Raw genomic sequence first — 23,597 nt, 5'->3', positions numbered from 1 at the left:
TAGTGTTCTGAAGACTTTACCAAGGCGGGACAGGGGGCAGGGAGGAACTTAGAGCTTAAAAAAGAAAGAATCCAACACAGACTACAGAGTATCAACAGAAATACACTGGCTAAAGACCACGGTGCCAGCCTGCAATCAGCTACTGCAAGCTGTAGACTGCAAAGAAAACAGAATTTTAACACAAATTTAATTCTGAGCACACTTATTTTCTTACAATAAATTAATGTTTTTACGTAAGGCATATGACCAGCATGCTTCTCATAATGCAAGAAAGAGCTACCCATCCCAGCCGTTCTATTATCAGAGTCTTAAAGGTTCATCATGATCTTTGTTCATTCAGATGTAGTCAAATAAGCTCATGCAACTTCACGTGCCTCTCCATAGAGCATTATGCTGTTAAGACAATTATGGCAGAACTTCATTTATTAAGTTCTAATTCTTCCAGTCTGTTTGCTACAAAGATCTCTGCAAATAAGGCTGACAACTAAGGAACTTGAGCTTAGCGAGTCACTTTGTATGATCCAGTTGTATTTTAATTCTTTTGCATACAGTGATTTAAGGGATTTCCCCCTCTGCCCCCAGGAGACCTTCCCTTCAAATTAGCAACACAATTTTAGATTTTTATAAGAAAAGGGAGAATTTATTCAACGGTCTGAAAGATTTACTACAGATAAGCATTCTCTCATTATCATTTAGTTGACATAGTAGTACATTTATTTAACAGCGTCTGTTTTGTAACTCCTATATTTGCCTTTGATTTCCTATACAAGGAAAGGAAATGATAAAGGTACCATTGTCTTGAGTGTTCAAGCACTGAACCACATGATATTGATTAATCTTTTTCTCGTTCTCTGCAAGTCAGTACAAATAGCTGAAGATTAAGTAGTTCAGTCCTACACTATGCCTAAAGACCTGTCAAAGCAGAGTATGCTTTATGAGATAAATTCCCTTATAAACTGTCACAGCACACTTCACATAGCATCTGAAATGAAAAGCCGAGAAAGCATTCTGCAAAGATAAAAGGAGATCTCTTAGGTCTCTGCAAACAACTATTTTTTATTCTTAGATATCCTGTCAGCCCTATTTTTCAAGTGAGGTGTAGAAACAGTTTTGTTTTCATCCTGCCACAAGCCAGAGACACATTACTCAAGTTATCATTCAGGCTTCTAATATATATATCAGCTATCAGCAGCAACAAGGTAGATCACAGATTAAATTTTTGATTTAAAGACAGATTGAGTAAATATTGCTACTGGAACCAGAGTACAGTTGAAGTTCCCAGTGGACTGAGACAGTGGAAGGATATATCTGTTTATTCTTGTAAGAGTATGTATAAAATGTTCAACCATACGTATGCCAAATATGACTTGCCTACATATCTCTAAGTACACTGGTTCTGTATGTATATCTGTATCAAGGGCAAAACAAAATTAGGGAGTAGTTCTACATTTTGATTGCTTTGGACAGTTTATGATTGTGCTCACCGTGTCAGTACCAAGAAATTAGGGGTCATGGCAATGAACTAGTTTTCAGTCATGCACTGTGCAAAGCAACCATGGGATTGCCTGATTGCTGATGGTGAGAAACAAGGGAAGCAACAGAAACAAGCAACGATAGCAATGGAGACAGCTCTCTGCAGTGGTAGTCCAGTCTTATACTAGTTTAAACATGACAAACATTGTGAGTTTAATCACTCATTTAATTCAATAACCGATTTTTAAGATTAGACTACAGAAAGGTTTTTTTCAATCTGCAGAATGGTCACCACCAGGCTAAAAAAACCCAAAAAACCACCAAAACCTTTTCTGACAAATGTTAAAATATTAAAGCACAGAATAATTTAGAGCTTCTCAAGACACATTTCTCTCTTGCTTGTGGAAGTATGAAAAACAAAGAACACACAGGCTATCAGCAGGAGTACTTGTCCTGAATATCAATCCCTGAATTACATGAGCTTACACAGTCCATGAGACTCAGTTTATACAGTCCACTTTTCAGAAATTATTAGGAATAGGCATTATTTTAAGAAAAGACGACCTCAACACTTACTGTAAGCTAAACACACTCATATCTAGTCAAAGATGCAGTAGTTCCAAATTGACGTTGTAACTCGACAGAAAAATCCAGGCAATAAAATGTAACTGCTTTTACGGTATCACTGATGTGCAAAAATCCCCACCCAGTCATACTGTATTTATATGCTATAACTGAGAATTTGGTTTTTCAGATTATTACAAAACTCCTTCTCCCTTGAACCAAGAAACAACCAATCTCCTGGAGCTACTAGAACAAGTAAGATTAAAGATCCCCATTTGTTTTAAGTAATTTGCATTTTAGTGGCTCAAAAGATATTACTAAGAATGTCAAATAAAGAAAATCCATGGCAGAAGTAACTTATCCTGCTTTTGTGGATTAATAGCCTGGGTAAGCTCACAACCAACTATATGAGCCATTTACATTTTCCAAAAGCTCACGATTTTGTTAGACCAAATGAGTTTTCTCTAGAGGCACAGAGAGAAACTATAAGATCAGGTACTAAACTTCTTACACATACCTCCTCACCACCACTCCTGACTGAGCACACCATACATCTCCCCAAATAAATCCTGAACATCAAACTAAAACCTTTCACTAGCGGATGATGCCGTTTTATTTTCCCCTCCGTTCTTAAGTTTCTTCAAAAAAGCAGTCCACTCTTAGAGGCAGAGCTCAACTTTTTTCATTAAAAATAAAAAGGAATTCACAAACAGTGAAGTCTGCTGCTATCGATCTTAAATGCAGAGTTACTGCCATTTCCAATCTTCAGCTCTAGACTTCAATTTGCATTGAAAGTTTTTACTGACGTCAATCATGGCATGTAACACACATAACCATTTTAAAAATAAAGAAATGCTAACAAAAACCTGTAAACTAAGAAGAAATAAAAGCAAGCCAAAGATGATCAGCTTGATATTTTTTCACAAGTTTCTCACTGCCCTGAAAATTGTATTTATCAGGGAAAAGTTTCTACTTTTTTTCAATAGTAGCAGTTTGCTCTTAAACTTTCACTGACTAACTACATCAAGCAAGTTAGAATCTTGTTGCCCATACCAAATTAATGGAAGCAGGAAAAGGTAACTCCAGAAAGACAGCAGAAGTTTAGAAAAAATGATAGAGGAACACAACTCAGGATAGTCCAAGGAGCAACACACTCCATGAATGAACAAAAGGCTATCACAGAATACTGAATTGTGCATTTCAGACTGTAACAGCACTGCTGAAACAAAAATAAAGAAGCAGAACTTGTATAAAATTATTCTGAGGCAATTAAAACTTTGTTAGTCATAGCTTGATACAAAACCAAGCATATCCAAATGTAAGATGAAGTGCTACATTAAAACTAGCTGAGAAATGATGAAAAAGGTTCATGTTGACCACTAAAAGAAGTGGGAGCATTCAAAAAACGACTGCACACAGTGCACCAGCATATACATAACATTATTTACGTTCATTTTACCAAGCAAGGACCAATCAAGTCCTGACTTGTGCACTTACCCAGCACAGTGATGTCAGTCTTCATTAAAATATATAAAAATATTAAAGAAAAAAGGTGTATTTTATTAAAACTGCATAAATGCAAAAAAATAAGTAAAACACTTATTTTGTAAACTTTACTTCTCCAAGGAAGATTAGACTGGCTTTTGGGGAAGGGAAGAGGATGAAAATGGAACATTCTTAACTAATCTGCTCTCACAGAGCATGTTCTGGGAATAAGAACGCTGGGACTGGCTGCGACCAATTTGTGTCACATATACTACAACATGTACAACTTTATAACTTACGGAAATGGGGCAATATATTGAATGAAGAGCATAGTTTCATATATGTCAAAGACTTCCTCCAACAGTGTTCATATTTTTTTTTTGTTTTAAGGATGGCTGGTGTCTCCAACATGATCCAAAATAATTACTTCAAATGTAATTGTCTTTCTGCGTTCCAAAATGATCATTTAATTCAATTCCATTCCATGTTGAGGATAACAGAAAATAATTAGGATCCAAAGAGATAAATACCCAGCATGATATTAGTTAATATGAGAACCTGGAAGACAGTGAAAAAGCCATTAAGTCTCTCTGAAAGGAAACAGAGCTTTCAAATAAATAAGCCACTCTTACAGCAGCGTCCAGAGACAGTGAGAATGATACAAGTGTTCCACATATTCTAACACTAATACTCAGCTAAAGTTTCAAAAGGGGCAAAACTAGACTAAAAGCTTCACTTTGATTCAGGCCTTTCTTGAAAAAGAAAATATATGCAAGTCATTGAAAGCATAGAATAAATCCCTCCAGTAAGACCGGGGATGACCCTAATTTCAGAGGGTTTATATATACAGGTATGCACAGACAGGATCAAGGAATGCTTTAGGATAATAAATAATCAGAAGTTATGTATTCTTACCTACTGAAACCTTGAAAACGGGCACATTGCAGCCATAGAAAGACATCCACAAAGTCTTTAAAAAGTGACCTTAGAATAACCCTATAAATGTCTACTTCCAACAGTAAATTCTGGAGTGAGGTAAGATACTAGACACAACCCTTCTTTCAGAATACACAGATGAGTATCTGAGCACACCAAACTTTACATTTCTTAAAGCAAGTCTTCAGTATGCAGAAAAAAAGGGAGCCAGTTACTCTCAAAGATGATGAAGTTTGGTGTGAAGAGCCCCGTTGGAAATAAGGCTTTTAAAACTTGCTTAAAATTTGGTCATGGCCAAAGACAGCAAAGAGAGCTCAGTGTGAGCCCATGACACGGCACCTACACACTAAACAGCAGCAGCTTTCAAGATCCTAAACAGCAAAACTTCATCTTTAAGTAACGCATAATGAATGCAGTTTGGTGGCTCGCAGAATAGCCAGTTTGATACGTTTAAAAAGAATGCTACAGAATTCATCCTGTAACCACTAATTTTCTTCAAAGTCTGGGCATAAGATGTATCTCTGGCTGATCAGATGAGAGGCTGCTAAAACAGCTGAATCTGAATTGCACAACAGAAAGGAAAACTAATCAACATTTAATAACTACAGCTTCCAGAAAATAAGGATTGTCTGTTGTTCTGTGAACTACAATAGGATTACTGTATCGTAGGATGACTGTTCAAGATATTTTAAAATATTTAACTGTGAGGCAACACTAGTGGAAGAGTATGAAAACATTCCAGAAAAATCTGACAGGTAAAAAAAAGCATACAAGCAGAAATGTTTCTCAAAAGAACTCTTACAACTTCTTCTAGAGAGTATCAGCTGTTCCAGTGGTACAGAAAAGACTGATGACAGCAACAGTATAGTAGAAAATGCCATTAAAAAGCAGAAGCACAAAACTTTTTTTGAAACTGTCTTCACAAATTGAATTCTGTAGTCAGTTCTAGTTTATATGATTTATCACACGTAAAACACACACAGATAATTGTAAAATACAAGATTTAAGTGCCTGAATCACACATAGATCAGTGGTATGCCATTCAGGGTCCAAGAAATAAATGATTGTAGAAGTCAGAAATATTTAGGAACATTCACTTCTAATTATCTTGGCAAAGACTACTTATGGGGATTTAAGATCAGAAACTTTTTTCCTGAATTATGCAGTAATGCAAACAATAAAGATCCTTTAGAAAAAAATACTTTCTTATACATTTTCTATTTGAAGATTTCTATTCTCTCATCTACCAAATCCTGATATAAATTAAAAGAAAGAAAGTTTTTTAGAGTTATTAAAAACATAAATCAATAAAAAATATTTTGGTTTTCAACTTCTATCAAGAAAAAGCATGAGAATTATCTATCAATACATTGCATCAAAATCCTAGTGCCTAGCATTCTTTCAGAGCAGCACAGTGGGATCTACAGAGGTCCCATTTCTTAAATTGAACTAACTTCTTTTTCTTAAATTACTATCTAAAGGATTTTATACAGAGCTTTTACCAACATGGTCCCTTTTTCCTTCTTCAAAAGTAACTGTTTCCCTGTAATTTTGAGAACACAATTGCTGGCCATGGGATGCAAAGAAAAGGAAACAGAGGGACAGGTGAACTTCAGAGCTCTCTTATGTAAACATGTCCAGCAATTCTACTCTATTAAAAAGGAAACAAATCATATACCATTTATTTGCCTTTTACAGATGTTTAGAAAAAATAGTTCTTAATTTGTGCCACATTCTAGGACAGGAAACAGAAACTGGAACTGAAGTTGCTATCTGAGAGGAAGCCAAAGGCAGAAATGTTTACCAGAGATCTCCCACTCCTGAGATGACCTACAGGACAGCAAAGCAAAGGGCAAGCCCTTGAATTAATTACTTCATTAAGTTACACAGCTGCATTTTTGGACATAATTTTCCAGGGCTTTTGTACCTTGAGAGGTGTTTCACACAAGGAGATGAAAACCTTCACTGATTCAGTATAAAAGATCCAGTGCTTGCTACAGGCACAGAACAGTCTCCTCCTACGACAGCTTCCACGGTCCCTAGGACAACGCACGATCTGGATCCTTTTAGAGACCGTAGTATCACACTAAAAATTTATTCCAGCCTAGCAAAAATTAACAGTTCTTGCAATCCTAAGACTGTCTTCCTGACTTCAACGGAAGGAGCTACGTGTTCCACTGCTCGTGCAGTCAATCTGACAGTGCTTAAAGCCTCCTCAAGTGAAGATAACCAATGGCTACTGAACACCAACCCAGCTTTGCTATTTTTAGGCAGCACTGAAAACAAAGTTAAAATAACTGATGACAGCAACAGTATAGTAGAAAATGCCATTAAAAAGCAGAAGCACAAAACTTTTTTTGAAACTGTCTTCACAAATTGAATTCTGTAGTCAGTTCTAGTTTATATGATTTATCACACGTAAAACACACACAGATAATTGTAAAATACAAGATTTAAGTGCCTGAATCACACATAGATCAGTGGTATGCCATTCAGGGTCCAAGAAATAAATGATTGTAGAAGTCAGAAATATTTAGGAACATTCACTTCTAATTATCTTGGCAAAGACTACTTATGGGGATTTAAGATCAGAAACTTTTTTCCTGAATTATGCAGTAATGCAAACAATAAAGATCCTTTAGAAAAAAATACTTTCTTATACATTTTCTATTTGAAGATTTCTATTCTCTCATCTACCAAATCCTGATATAAATTAAAAGAAAGAAAGTTTTTTAGAGTTATTAAAAACATAAATCAATAAAAAATATTTTGGTTTTCAACTTCTATCAAGAAAAAGCATGAGAATTATCTATCAATACATTGCATCAAAATCCTAGTGCCTAGCATTCTTTCAGAGCATCACAGTGGGATCTACAGAGGTCCCATTTCTTAAATTGAACTAACTTCTTTTTCTTAAATTACTATCTAAAGGATTTTATACAGAGCTTTTACCAACATGGTCCCTTTTTCCTTCTTCAAAAGTAACTGTTTCCCTGTAATTTTGAGAACACAATTGCTGGCCATGGGATGCAAAGAAAAGGAAACAGAGGGACAGGTGAACTTCAGAGCTCTCTTATGTAAACATGTCCAGCAATTCTACTCTATTAAAAAGGAAACAAATCATATACCATTTATTTGCCTTTTACAGATGTTTAGAAAAAATAGTTCTTAATTTGTGCCACATTCTAGGACAGGAAACAGAAACTGGAACTGAAGTTGCTATCTGAGAGGAAGCCAAAGGCAGAAATGTTTACCAGAGATCTCCCACTCCTGAGATGACCTACAGGACAGCAAAGCAAAGGGCAAGCCCTTGAATTAATTACTTCATTAAGTTACACAGCTGCATTTTTGGACATAATTTTCCAGGGCTTTTGTACCTTGAGAGGTGTTTCACACAAGGAGATGAAAACCTTCACTGATTCAGTATAAAAGATCCAGTGCTTGCTACAGGCACAGAACAGTCTCCTCCTACGACAGCTTCCACGGTCCCTAGGACAACGCACGATCTGGATCCTTTTAGAGACCGTAGTATCACACTAAAAATTTATTCCAGCCTAGCAAAAATTAACAGTTCTTGCAATCCTAAGACTGTCTTCCTGACTTCAACGGAAGGAGCTACGTGTTCCACTGCTCGTGCAGTCAATCTGACAGTGCTTAAAGCCTCCTCAAGTGAAGATAACCAATGGCTACTGAACACCAACCCAGCTTTGCTATTTTTAGGCAGCACTGAAAACAAAGTTAAAATAAGGCTGACATGAATATTCACATCTTTGTATCTAATCAGATGAATCTATAGTACATTTTTTCCCCTCAGACCTAAAATACTTTTACCTTCAACAAAACCCCCATTTTTCAGAACTCAGGAATACTTTGCCATTCTTATCAGCCAAATGTTAGTTCTCAACATCTGCTTTTGTATCAATTTTTCCCCAATGACATGTTGTTAGAAAGTAATTTCTGAATGAAGCTGTATTGTTACAGCTTTGGAGGGAAGGGAAAAGTAAAGGAAGAGAAAAAATGAAAGAAAGAGGAGAAAATGAGAATGAAATTGAGGGGAGTGTTACCACCTTAAGACAGCATGGCCTCACAAAGCCCAAGTGAGAGCACGACCAATGAACCCTGTTTTAGTATAAAAAAAAGTAAGAGCAACTTCATTTTGTTTATTTTACCTATTAATGAGCAGTACACATTTCCTTGCATGAGATACCTTCCTATGTGTAGAATTCCTCTACGCGCACCAAAAAAACCCCTGTGTCTGGGTACTACAATGGGAAACACAGAAGTGAACTGTCAATTAAAAATATCCCAAAATATTGTAGCCCCAGGGCTGGCTAAAGGATTCTTAGTCACATGTGCCACTTGACACCATTTTTATTTGCCAAAATCTTACAAACACTACTCTGCAACATCAACAGAAAAGCAAAGTGTAAGATTCAAATCCCAAAATTAATCCCAAATTCCCATATCAGTTGCTTAACATAGACCATAAGAAAGTACAGTCAGATTTTCATAGAAAGCATGTTGCTCACCACCAACATTTCTGTTGACATTACAAGGCATATACATTATACACAACTGGAACTGAGATAATAAATGTAAACTGATTCCATTACAGTGCAAGAATGCTATTGTTCAAATAGTCCACCTTAATTTCAAAGATGTTTACTAGGTTTTTCTGTCAACAACCAGAGTTGACCAAGCCTTCACCAGACATCTGTGTTTAAATTACATTAATGATGGGTGCCTCCTTCAACAAACAATGAACACACCATTCTATGGGGTGTCCTCACGAAACCAACAGCTGAAAAGCAGTATAAAAATTTAGCTTGTAACACTATACGTTATTTAATGATAATACCACATCCATTAAGTTCTGAAAGACAAGATGGCAGGTTATAATTCCCATCTCCTTATACTGGCTAACACTTAGGTCAGCCTAACACTGACAGACTGTAAAATTTTTATAAACTTGAGAAATTACAAAAAGCAAACAAACCAACCTTTGCTAGTATCAAGTGTCCTTTCTGACATTGCACTGATTTTACCTTTTTGTCATGAGGTATTAATGCAATTTATTGCAACAGGTCCTCTCATGATCTAGCTACAAAAAGAACTTCACTTCAAGGAATAAACTGAATAGTACAGTTTCATGTAGAAAGACAGTGAGCTAATTAAGCCAAGAGAAGACTAATCAGTTAAGAGTCTTCTGCATATCCCAGATTTACAGGATTCATTACATTTTCTTTTCCTAAATCAGCTGGAGATATTGCTCTAACTTAGAAGATATCGAATTGGTAATTCATCAGCATTATGATTATACCTAACATTGTGAATGTTAAGAGAAAAAAAATTAGTAATGTCGGTTTTAAAAGACTAACACTAGATTTTCCCATAGTGTGAGCAGAATCCCTGTTCCCAGACAGCAGAAATGTCTACACAATCTTTTCCATTGGAAAAGTACACACACAAGCATAGAAGTACATGCAAAATCACAGTTCAAGTGTCATTTCAACTGTATTGCCTCTTGCAGCAATTATTTCAATTCTACTTTGCTCAAGGATCTCTACTTCCTATTTGTCATTTCCAGGGAAAAAGGAAATCTTAGATGTATCAGTTCTGACTTGAAAGGGTGAAGCTGATCTATTCCCACAAGCTTTTGATAAAGAAACCCAACAACTCGGAGAATGGGGTTTTTTTGATAGTATATTGTGTAACTGCCACCAATTATTTTCTAAACGAAGTTCAAACCCCCACACAAACCATTTCTGAGAGACATTCATCATGCATTCAATCATATTGTGGGAACTGTCTCCTCTCTCCACTCGTAGTGGAATGTGCACTAAGTCATCTACATTTTTGACTTCCAGGTTCAGTGCTCAAAGTTAGCGTTGGAGTCTTTGGATTCATTTTTATGATTGTTCATCTCTTAAATCAGACCTGCAGGTGAGTATGTCGGGGGTTGGACTAGATGACCTGTAAAGGCCCCCTTCAAACCAAACTATTCTACGGTTCTGTGATGTTACCAATAGGTGAAATATAACAGTGATCTAGTCAGCTCTGGTACCTTATGTACCTGACAAAAGGGATTTCATGATATCCAAGACTGAATTTGAAGGAAGGTCATCTATACTCAGCCTCAACACCATGGCAAGTGTTGTCTTAATTTAAAAGCTTAGTGTGGATCTTTGAATTCACTATTTTTCTATTAATACCTTCAATAAATCCTACAGTTCTCTGTTTACCACCTGCACCACAGAAAAATTAATGTTAAATGCCACAGAAGAAGCACATAGGGGACTATGACATTTTATTTTTTAGAAAGCCAAACCTGGGCCAAGAAGGGAGCTAAGCATTCCAAAAAAAAAATGAAGTGCCAAAATACAGTAAAAGGCTCCACAATTCCTACAGCATCAAGAAAAACAGAAGGGCATCTAGAAAAAATTTTTATTATTACAGAATATTCAGTTACACTGATCTTAGAAAACACAGCAATTGTAAATTGGGTCCTAATAATTAACATCTTAAAAATCACCCAAAAGATAGTGCTTTCAAAGAAATTAACAGGCTTAAGACCTAAGAAAAATTTCTAAAATATCATCAAGTATTGTAACATATGCATGTCACACTTTACAAGCCTTGAAAAAAGCTGATCTTCCCACTTATCTAGTTATTCATCGAGCCTCACCTTTGTTGTTCAAAATTCTCTCTATTCTAACATAAATCAAGAAATAAGCAAAGGATTTTCAATGGTGAGGAAGTTAATAACTATGGTTCTTTAGATAAAATAAAACCAAAAGGAATACTGACTCCCTTAAACGTCACTGCAATTGCTGACTGGTATAAAATAGTTTCCTTCCCCCTCTGTCTGCCTTACGCGCTTATTTTATTCCACAGATATTACAAAATATCTCCTATTTCTTAAAAATTTCCCAGAAATTAAATTGAAAAAATTTTAGTAGGGCTGCCAGAATTCCTGTCTACAGCTTGAGTGGGCCAAACACAAATAAAGAAATGCAGCGTTCAAGTTTTTTTTAAATGTCTCATTTATTTGCCTGATTTTCTTAGCAAATGGTCAAAATTTCTCAGAGACCTACCATGCCATTAAAAAACCAACCAACCAATCACAACAAAACCCAACAAAGCAAAAAAACAACTCGTCAAAACCAAGCAAAAATGCACTAGCAAACCTCGTCCCATTAATTTTAGTAGTGTTCTAGTCAAACTTTACTTTCTCAGCTCTCTGTACTGACAAATTTAACAAACCAGGGGATAATTCCTTTTAGGCCATCACAATCTCCAATGCTTTATTTGTTTTGTTTGCCTATACACCTTAAAATGTTTTATGTTTTGAAACTTCTTGAAGGCAGGCAGCTGAAGTTTCTGGACATTGCTAAGTGCTTAAACAACTAAATTTCACCTCAGATTGTACAGGAAAGAATCACTACGCATCTAAAGAAAAAAGAAAACAAAAGGAATAGTTTTAACTCGAAGTATAAGGGCTCTGGATCCATCGGTGATTTAGTCAAATTACTGCATTTTACTCATGAATATATAAGTAAGACTGTAATTCCTATGTTAACCAGACAAGTAATTATGCCAATTTGTTTCTTCACTGAGCAACCTCCAGTTTAGTTTGTCATTTTCTTAGAGGATCTAAGTTACATTCACTTCTTCCATTTAGAGAACGGTAACTGAACACTGCACATATGAAGCTTGACTTTTAATTAAATTGGCCTGTGCTCCAGAGAGCCAAAGATTTTTCAGAAATCCATTACTGAAGAATTAGAAAAATAACCTGTTTCGTTTCACCCCAACTGTAATCTCCATCCTTATCACACCAAATAAAATTAAGTAGAAGTGGTCACTGTTACAGTATTAAATTATAGCAAAGGCAAGTGGAATTCGTGTGCAGGCTACTTGCAGACAGTTCTTAAGAGCTGTCAAACATTTTGTAGCAACTGGGCAAATACAAAGTCAGCCCAACATAAACTAATACATTTAATAAGATTTACATTTGTTGTATACTGACAACTGCATGCAAAGCATATATAAAGAAGTGATAAATTCCCTGGCCCCTGTGCTTTTTACCATGTTAAATACTCTAATTCAATGATCCACGTTATAAATATCTGTTTACATCCATTTCAGTACCTTGTGAAAATACGAAAAATCTTGCTGGAAGCAAGAAGGATACTAAATAAATTATATGTTTCACTGAAATAGTCTATTACTGCTATATAGCCAACATACTGCACAATAATAATCAATATTTGCAATCATAATTCTGTAAGTTAAAATAATTGCTTCAGGATAGTATATTCTATGTATTTAGTTTCTAATTAAAATAGAGGGTACCAACACAGTAACTGTCAGTTACTATCTTAAATTCATGAAAGCTTAAATGTGACTGATAAAACCAAGAATAAAATGCAAATTTAATCTGAACTTAATCATTTTATACTGCTCAAAAAACCATCTTAAAACAGTCATTTGTTCAAGTTTATTTTACCTATACACAACTGACACAGCCAAATTTTTAAATAATTGTTAAAAATCTACCTTCTATCCATTAATCAGTTTTATTTCTCTCCGATGTAATAACTGCTCCAACTAATTTCCTGATTAAAAGAATTAATCTTTGTAACAGAAAAATAAGAATAAAATGGATATTTTGAAAAGTTCCCTGAACTTGTTGCAGTTAAGATTCATTATGTCTGAACCTGAAGAATCACACATCAATCTCTGATGCGACCAAAATTTCCTAAGTAAAAACATCTTATCTTTTGGAAATTGGTAGGTACTATATATAAAGCAAAACCAAGATATATCAAGTATGTACAGAAAATTTTTAAACACATCTCTCCTCTATGTAGTTGCCAGGTTCCACATAGCGACTATGTGGAAAGTTGTGCTATATATGGAAGCAATAATGTCCTAGTAGAACACTATGAAATTAAAATTTAAGGTTACATTGCACCATTGCTTCATATTTTTTAAAAAAGGATTCTCATATAAAGGGAGGTCAGAGTATTAAAGTGAACTTCTTTCAGTCTGCTTTGAAGGTTAAATCATGTTGCACAATAATGCCCCATTTCTGAAAAAAGCTAGTATTTCAATAATTATTTTGTATATGAAAACCAACAACATATGGGACACCATACTTACAAAGTAGTGTGCCACAGATTCTCTATTTGTCTTTATTGAAACTAATTGGCAAGCCAACCTCAAATGTAACTCAAGAGAGCATAAAAAAGGCAGTCTATGAGAATAACGAAACATCAGAAAACGCAGGGGTGGTTTTACTTAACTGGATAAGCTTTAGAGTCTGCTTTTGAACTTCTTCATATAAGAATATATAGGTGACACAAGAGGAAGTTAAGTAAGTGACACTAAAGAAACTAAGTAAGGTAAGGGACAAAACAACAAGGAATCCTTAAGTAATGGCAAGCCCCCTACATTGTTTATGGATAGTTAAGGAAGGAAAAAGATGCGACAGTGCAGATCTCATCACTTAAAAATGTCAATGCTTTGCATATAAACAAAGTCCTTTTTAATGCCTTTTTTTCTATATCCACTAGAAATGAAGATATTGAACATTCATGCCAGTCCAAGAAAACTGCAATAGTAATTCATTTTCAACTACTGTGACTGCTCATGAAATTGTAAACTCACAAGAATGCATGCAAGAAGCCTGAAGCACCTCTTTTCTATCATGGTATGTGTCTTTGGAGGGAAAGACTCACATGTCCTGAATTCTTTTGAATAAAATGATTTTTTACTAGGAGCCTGAAATTAAGATTTTTTTGCAAAAAATATCCAAATAGAAAAAAAACCTCCAACATTACTGTATGCATCATCTCATTTACTTTTATCAGAATACAGACAAACTGACACCAGCCTGAATGTGCAAAAGAAAAACAATTCAACTGGTTTTAAATCTTGGAAAGCATCTGAGGTTTGTGCTGGTTTCCTGCTGAATCGTAGCTCAAAATAGCTGCCAATTGCAAATTGCTTAAAATAGTGCAGAGACACAAGTTTGAAAATAACATGAATAAAATCTCGAACATGAAAGCAAAGTTTGGTTGCAAATGGAAAAACAATCACAGAAATAAGATTTGATGAGCTGACACATCTGTATGAACCATATATGCTTAAAAAAATATGTACTATTAAAGAATAACTTGAACACCTTCAGGTGAATTTGTCTAAAACATTTCAATTCATATACAGTCTCTTCTTGAGCAAGCAAACAAAAACTTTAACTACAAATGCCTCCTAAGAATTAGTTCTAGAACATTTAATTCTGTGCATATCTTCATTAGCTTCACGAAGAGCCTACAGAATTTTATTTTAAAATGAATAAAAATTCTTTTAGAGTTTTGGATTTTATTCCGGTTACTACATTAAAAAAAACCCAAAAACCAACAGAAATTCTGAAACTGGAAGAGTACTAAAACTAGAAGAAACTATCCATAATTTTTTGTGTTGATATCTTTTTGTTTTGAAGATAATCAAAAGTATATTTGCTCCACATACACCTAACTCCACAGAGAGAAAAGGAAAAAGTGTGACAGATTTTAAATATGTTCAGAAATCCAGGGGGTTTGATCTTTTTAGGTTTGGTTTTTTTTGTGGTCAAGAATTAAGTCTGTTTTCCTATATAACAAAAACATTTTTTCTCCAAAGAAGCAATTCACAGTGGTTAAGATAAACATTTCAAGGAATTAGTACTAATTCCTGTTGTGATCTAGACTGAAATGATTCACTGTACATGTGATAAAATGTGATCTGTATAGAGGTAAATAATGAAATTATCTAGATTAAAGACTTGTAAATTGAATATCTGGGAACCAAACTATTTATATTATTTATATTACTGGAGATTAACCCATTTCTATTATCACACTACTTTCACATGATTCTACTTCAGAACTAAAGTACCAGATCAAATGTACATGGGCTTCCCAAGCTAATCTGAAAAAAATAGAAACTGCTGCTTTTCAAAGAGGCAAAACAAAGAAGCAAAATTACAAACCACAACAGCCCCCACACCCTTGTACCAAATCTTACTTATCATTTTCTCATGTGACGATTCTAGCATTAATTTTCCTCCCCACTTATCATTCAGAAAAAAATCAACACATCCCAAACAATCAAACAAAAACCAACCAAACAACCCTTGCCCCAACAAAAAAAAACAAAACGCAAGCAGCTTTTAGAGCACATCTCTACAATAAATGTTCAAATTAAATTCTTGTATCTTTCATTCAAAGACACGAAAAACCCACATGCTTTTTTCATATCTGCCATATGAGTTTATCAACGTGACAATGAAACAAAGTATTTATTTCGAAGGTAATATAAAAGTCACAGCAATGGCCATGGATAACATTCAGGAAATATATTACAGTAATTTCCTTATGCTGCTGTTCTTCCTCAAAGCGGGTTTTATTCAAAATTCTCCAATAACCCCAGAACAGCAGTTTGCTAAGAGAAGTGTAATTCATGTCTTCAACTGTACTGCACCAATCTATCAAGATAATTTTTTTTAATGTTCTTTAGAGAAGTCTCATTAAGAGCATAATCTTACACTTATATTATTCAACTTTATTTACTTAAAATGCACAGACTAAAGAAAAGAAACACAGGAAGTGTCATTATACTTTGGGATTTTAAATGCTTCCATAGAATACATAGGTATACAAAGCACCTTATACACAGTCATCAGTTTCAAAATGTGAAAATATTCTTGGAGTAACGCTACAGCAAAATGAAGTCACACATGGAATATGCAATTTCCATGCTCCTCCTAATAAGAGTTTCAGTTTTGGCACCATATACGATGTTTCCATGTAATTTAACAGTGAATTTCCAAGAAAGCAGCTGATTCTCTATTTCTATTGGTTGAAACAAAAGGAAATAGAAAATATCTGGGGGGGTGGAGGGGGGAACCCACACAAAACAAACCCAAAAAACACACCCACCCATACATGTAAACTTGAAAGCTCCATTGCTAAAGTAAAAATTGAAAAAGCAAAATTTGGTTCACTAAGTCCAATTATAAAGGGCCAACACAAAAATGAATCAGTATTTTCTGAACTGTAACTACATTTGATTACTCAACTATGAGGAGAAACTGTTCAAGTGCTAAAATGTGAAGATTAACATGTACGTCAAAAAATTAACAGGAATGTTAACTTTTGAGATGCATCCATTCAAATAAGTTTTGTAACATTTACCTGTATCCAAGCGCTTTACAGGGGACTCATCATCAACCTCAGAATCTCCACATGCACTCCTTGATCTTTTCCTTGGGTGCAGAAGTGTCTCCAACCTTGGAAGGACTACAGACAAAAAGGTTTTGGTCCCTAGCTGTGGAGAAGTTGGCTGGGTTTCAGTGTTCTTTGCAGACTTTTGGGGGCTTATACTTTTCGATTTGCAGAAGAGAATGGATGTACGTCTGTTTACATCAGTTGATGACTCAGCTACAGCAGAAACAGTCGACTCATTGAGATTACTGTCAAGTAAGTGTTCTGGAGTGTGTCCATTTATTTCTTTCTGAATGGAAGTGCTATATAATTCATTATCAAATTTTACTCTTTTGTAAAGCTTACTCTGCTCTGGATTGAGTTCTACTGGTTTGAGGGTTGGTGGTTCTGAATTAGTCTCCAAGTTTGAAGGAAGAGGTAATGCATCTGATGGTTCAAGTTTAGGGGGAGATTTATCTCCTGAAAAAATTATAAATAGAGTGTGATTTTTGAAAACTTGTAGTTATAAAGTCTATTATAAAACTCACTATAAATGTGCAGCCCACCAAATAAATCGTTGTTTGGAAACAAAGCACAACATTTTAAAAACAAACCTTGTCTAGCAACAAACTCTCCTAGTTAGTAGTTCCTACTTTTATACTGGGAAGGTAACATGGATAGAAAAGTAGGTGTTTATAGTTGGTGTTAACAATTTACACCTGGATAAATACTTTTTAATTCTCATGCAATTATGTTAGTTTCATTAACTAAAAACTAAGAAAACTATCTTTTAAATAGAAAGCTGGGGTGGTGGATGATTATCTGTTAAATGCAATTACACTGCCATTCAAGTAAAATTTTTGATAAAATACATTTTTATCAATTTCACCTTGTCAATATTCACCTTACCTGCCTAAGAAAAATGTTATCAGATCAGCATTAAAAAAAAAGAAAAAAGTATTTGTAACCTGATCTGCTAGACTGAGCTAAAGTGTTATTAAATTTACAGAAAGTCAAGATTTGCAAAACTGCTTTACAGTTGTGGCTGTAAGTTTTATCTACCAAAAAGAAAAAGAAATAGAAAAAGGGGAGAAAAATACCCAACCACCCCCAAAGCCTTACAGTTTGATTAGCAACTAGCTGGCAAATACAGACTTGACAATGCAGACTTGATAGGAGAAATCAGAAAAACCACCCTCTACCATTTTTTCTTTCTTCCCTTATTATTTTTTTTAATCATAATCATATCCCAGTTAATTCCAATAATTTCATGCTGGGAAAAGACAGAGATATAACTGTAAGCATATAAAGCTAGTTTCAGTTTTTCCACCCCAAGTGATGGGAAAGAAAATAAAGGTTATACTGTTGCAGCATTCCCAAATACAAGTAGAAGGACTTCCTAACCCATAATTATCAACTCAAAAAGATGTTACAACCTTCTTTCTAGCTCCCAAAAGTATCTTTTAAAATATTCATTAATAAGGAGAGAAAATGCTTATTCTAGAGTAACTGTACAAGACCAGTATTTATGCTAACACATGAAATCTTAAAATTTAGTTTATTTTTCTATGCCACCTGAAAAAAGGTTTAAAAACCCAAGGGTTTAAACCCTGTATCTGCAGTGGATTAAATATTATCTTTATATTGTTTTGGTTTTAGCTCAGCAATGCTTGCTTGGAAATCTATGAAAGATAGATCTCTGCCCCATCATTTAAGGTTGAATTAAATAATAGCATGGTTCACATTAAAAATGTAATGTTAAAATAATCTGTGACTATGCTCAACATCCTTTGAAGACAAGTATTAGAATTAGTAAATAATATTCCTGGAGGATATCTAGAATGAAATTTACAGTCAGATAAGCACACTTAAAGTACCACCAATTAAAAAAGCCTGTAGTTTATCAAGTCCAAGATGACTGCTCTTTCTGAACAAATTCCTATTTTCTTACAATTAATGAAAAAATATTCACAAAAAAAAACATTTAAATACAGAAAAACACCTGAGAATTAATTAGACACAAAAACCATAAATTTCAAAGGGTTTTTCTGGTACCATATTTTTCACACAATCAGAAACTGAGAACAGAATTCCAAGGGGGTAATTCACAGCTTTACTAAAAGTCAGCCCCTGTAGAGATCCGGGGCACAGGATTGTACTATTGTCATTTAGCAATCTGTACCTTCCATTTCAGAATCAAAACTAACTAATGACTATTACTCTTCACCAGATCAGAATTGTAATGACAACACCAATGAACTCAGGATCATGATCTTCATTATGCTTTTTTAAAAAAGCATACTGTAAATATAAGAAAACAGCTACTGCTCACTGTTGGACTATTTTTTGCAAAACAGCTGCAGTGAAAGGCTGTGTCATAAAAACATTAAGCTACAAGTAAAATAGGTTAGTGTATTCATTATCTTCCAGAAAGTACACTCCTAAAGAACTATGTTCACTAGCATCATCACTTGAAGATTAAAAAAACCCAAATTAAAAAAAAAATAAATTAAAAAAATCATTAAATGTTTGAAGAATACTTAACAGCCTCAGAAGAAGATAAGCATGTTGATTCACGTACACCTATTCTACTGTTGTCATTCCAAACACAAGCAAGTCATATGTTTGAAAAGCATTCTCTCAGTGACACTAAGAATTAAACACCAAGTTGCTGTTTGAATGGCAGTTGAGGACAGACATTTTACTGACTTCACTCTTCAAAAATTTTGATAGCATCAAGGTGCACCAGACACAAACTGCTTTATTTATTATCATGCTTCCACTTTCCCTTGAGCTCCTTCCTCACCCCATACAATGAAGTTATTCAAAGTGAAACACGTCTCAACCCTCCTAAACAGGTTAGCTTTTTAGAGAAGAGCTGATCATGAAAAAACTAAATAGAATTTTTCTTTTTTTTAAGATACTAGATTTTCTTTGCATCCTTTAAAAATGAGCAATAAAGACCTCAGTAACATTTAAAAGCTAAAAAAGCAAATACGATATTAAACTGAAATCTGAAGATAGGTCTTTTTAGTATATTGCTCTCATTGAAATCCATGGGAATTAGCCAAAAGCAGATGCAGTTCTGAGACCAATGTTTTGAGGAGGAAGATTAGCACAAGAGGAAGGGCTGGTTAGATATGGCTGACTTGATTCTACAACATGAAGCTTGTTAAGTTCTATAAATAACTAGCTTTATTTAAAAAAACAAAACCAAAAAACCACCCAAACCTACCCTCCTCCCTCCCCAGAGTCAGGAGTAGAGAATAAAAAGCTACGAGACAGTACAACAGCCAGAGTTTTCAGCACCATTGACCCACGCTGACACGATCCCTAACACATATTTTGACATTTGAGTGGATTTCTGAAAGTATAAAGATGTTTTCCACTCAGGCATTTCCAATTCCTTTTTGAATGAGATTGATCGTACTTTCATTTCTTAACACCTAAATTTTTAAAAAGCCTTACTACTATGAAAAATAATAGAAGAATGTTTTGCTTTAATAGATCATTCTCATATACTTAAAATAATTGTTGTGATTAAGTGGTTACTTGTCCATTTAAAAATTAAATATAATATTCATTTATTACATTCTTTAATTCACATTATTAAAGCACCTGACTGAAGAGGTCCAGAACATTACTGATTCAAACATGGTTTAAAATCTTACCTTCTTCTTCCCCATCTTGTTCTAATGCTGCACCTTCTTCTTCAAAACTTCCAATACCTGATTCTATTTGAGGAGCTTGGTTGTGTTGCTGACTAAGTTTGTTGCGAATACTGCTGATTTCTTTCTTTAAAAGCTTTGCTCTTTTGCTTCTCGACCCACTGGATTTCATTGCACAGGTGAGATCAAGTTTTTCTAGCAACTCTCTCAGCTGTTCTTCCAACGACATATGCGCTCTGTTTGCAGGATTCAGTAACCTATCCACTGAAGTCAAAATACGTATAATTGAAAATGTGTTAGTGTTTCAGAGAATATTAACAGCTATAATACCAACAGAGAGGGCGTGGGGGCGGGAGTAGGATGGGGGGAGAGGGGCAGAAATAATAATTAAAAAAAATATTACTTGCCAGAATTAAAAAATGTAATCAAAAAGCTACTTAAGATTACAGTCTTAGCTTCTCCATTACCAGTGAAGAAATGTTGAAATGAATTCCTAGCATATAATTACTATTCTTCTTGATCAGTACTTTGCTCAAGAAAGCTAAGTAGTAGAGCAAAGAATTAAAAGGTCAGAAGGAAGACAGAATTAATCCTTCCCACCCTAATAGATTATTTCCTTCTTGTCAAAGAGAAGGGCAAGATTATGGTTACAAGAGAAACCCTCAGAAAATTGGTATGTATGTCAAAAGAAGTAATTTTAATTTCCAGTATTACAAACATGCTTGATTTTTCAATTCAGTAGGTTATTCAGGAATGTGCTTAAGTTTATGCACACTGGTAGTCATTTTCTATGACTTAAAAGCATGTATGTTCTTGTGAAGAAAGCACTCTATTAAAAAAACCTTCTTCATGTATCTTGTTCAGTTAGGCTCTGGCATTGTCAAAATCAGAATCTGGATAACACTCTTTTCTCTCAACAGATCTAGCAATACAGAAATGCATCAGTCTTTCAAGCAATGTATTTAATGGGGGAGTGGGGAAATCTAGTCAGTAAACTGAAGAGCAGCAATTTTAAACATCTGGATGAAAAGCACACGCGGTGTGTAATAAAAAAGCAACTTTTAAAAATAATCCAAAAACATCTTACCATCTTCCCAAGAGAAAGGCTGGGGTGACTCAAGTTTAGGCCGTTCAGGTAAGTGCATTCCAGTTTCATTATTGTAACCGATTCCTTCAGCATCTCGCCTAGCTTGCCTGAGAACTACACCTCCTTGATCTCTTAACCGCACCGCAGCTCTATAGAATATTGTATCTTTTGCATTGTATTTCATACAGTTATCTATTATAAGATTGAAGTCTTCTTCAAACTCACTGAGGTTTTTATAGCCTTGAGCCTCTAACCGTTTTCGCATGGTAGAGAAATCCATCGGATGTTTAATATGATCCAAATAGTCTGGAACCTTTGTATAAATATTTAAAACATGAATGGGTAAAATGATCTCATTACAAAGTAACATTAGCTACTAATTGACCCACATTTTTTTAACATTTTTTTGTAACACCTCAACTCAGTAACTTCAAATGTAGCTTAGAATTGCACACTTGATATTGCGAACATTTGCATGCCAACGTATTTCTTTCACATATTATCAGTTTACATATTACACGACTCTGCATCTTAGGTAACAAGCTGGAGCCCTATTAACAGATGCCAAAGCTACATCTGCTTAGAATTCTGCATTTTTATGTACATATTATATGTGTGTTTGATACAAATACTTATAAATGTATATATTTATACATATGTACGTGTATGTGCAACATATACACATGTATGCAGTATATGCATGTGTGTATATATACAAAGTATAGACATGTCTACATGTTATTTATACATCTGTACAAATGTGTTCTATACGTATGTATGCATCCATTTGCACACATACCCTCTAAGTCTACCTAGTTTCCCAGTTAACGAAAAGGAATTTCACCTCCAAGCAAGAACAAAGTTCATTTCCATATTTAATGTTTTAAAGACACCCTTCAAGTTTGCTTTATTAAACAAACTTATCAGAAAAGATCAGTATGTACCTGTGTTATTCCATACAACTGTTTACCAGAAATTATTGTGGTTTATGAGCGTAAACAGACTTTCATAGCAGTAAGTCAACTTGTAAATTATCAGAATAGAGATTAAAAGGTAATACTGCTCCCAACTCTGCATGCAATGGTTTTTTTCTTATACTTAACTGCCATATCTAAAACAGTAAGAAACAGAGGTTACAATATACCTCTTTAAGGTTCACTGGCTGAGCAAATATACGAGCAGAATCTTTTTCCTGCAGCTGATCCAGAACCGATCGCAGAAGTACAGTGAATGGAGTAAGCTGAAGTTCCATAGCAACCTGCTCGATCTTGACCTAAAGAAGCAATAATTATCCAACTGAGCATTTTTCATTAATATGTTTTAAAGTAAGCTTTAAGTGTCTTAAAGTAAGGGGATTTTTTTCAGCAACAGTTAAGTCCTTTAGATAGGAAACAATATAAATGTGCTTTTAAATAAATGAGTTCAACACTGCTTTGAATATTATCAGTTGGCATTTGCCTGACATGTATTTTCAGCTGATGACTTTATAAGAAAAAACATTCTCATCCCTTCGTTGTAGACTCAACTTCAACTCCAGCTTCTCAGAATGTAAATTTGTATTTTACCTGTAAACTAATTTTGTTCTATTTTTTAAATGTATTCTTTTGCTTTGGAAAGATGTTACATAAGCATAGCTTCATATTTTGCCAACAATGCAAAAATAAGAACAGGAATTTAAAGGTATCCTGTTTAAATTTCAGTTGTAGTGCCATGTTCAAAGTGCAAAAAGAGACTCTGATGAACATTTACAGGCTATATAAAACCAAATAGAGTCAGTTTAAAGGCAATGTTCTATGTGTAAATTCCAAGAAAATAATTTTAAAACCCCCCCAGAATCAACACCACCTTCAAATGCTTGATCACCCTCCAGAATTTTCATTATTTTTCAAATATTACAACTCCTCTATAGTTTTATTTTCAGCCCATTTAAAGAATTATCAACATTGGATCATTCCTGTTATGGCAAAAATAAATTCTTAACAACACATCAATGGTCGTAATGAAATTTACCCTCCATCCCAAACCATTCTATGATTGTATAATACTTTTATGTATTTTGAACAGTTTCTGTGAGTGCACACATGCACATTTATTTCTTGATCCTACATGGACTAGAAGACAAACACTGCAGTCTTT

The 23,597-nt window shown here is 34.6% G+C and overlaps 1 protein-coding gene across 5 annotated transcripts in view; it reads right to left on the bottom strand.

Annotated features, from left to right (window-relative positions):
* The window catches only part of BRD1 (bromodomain containing 1), a 60,924-nt gene that overhangs the window by 14,455 nt on the left and 22,872 nt on the right, over nt 1-23,597 (bottom strand). For 2 of the 5 annotated variants that reach the window (XM_014963839.1, XM_014963836.1), the window contains exons 5-8: nt 22,606-22,734; nt 21,462-21,774; nt 20,378-20,638; nt 16,698-17,186 (exon numbers count right to left, since the gene is read on the bottom strand). In XM_014963839.1, coding sequence (XP_014819325.1) covers nt 16,698-17,186; nt 20,378-20,638; nt 21,462-21,774; nt 22,606-22,734 — 1,192 coding nt within the window. Of the gene's footprint in view, nt 1-3,923; nt 4,081-16,697; nt 17,187-20,377; nt 20,639-21,461; nt 21,775-22,605; nt 22,735-23,597 lie in introns of those variants that run through there. The other 3 variants (XM_014963841.1, XM_014963837.1, XM_014963840.1) reach the window with 3 other exon arrangements.

This window comes from Calidris pugnax, unplaced genomic scaffold (genome assembly GCF_001431845.1).
Source record: "Calidris pugnax isolate Ruff unplaced genomic scaffold, ASM143184v1 scaffold44, whole genome shotgun sequence".
Taxonomy (NCBI): domain Eukaryota; kingdom Metazoa; phylum Chordata; class Aves; order Charadriiformes; family Scolopacidae; genus Calidris; species Calidris pugnax.
This window is presented reverse-complemented; position numbering and strand designations above follow the sequence as displayed.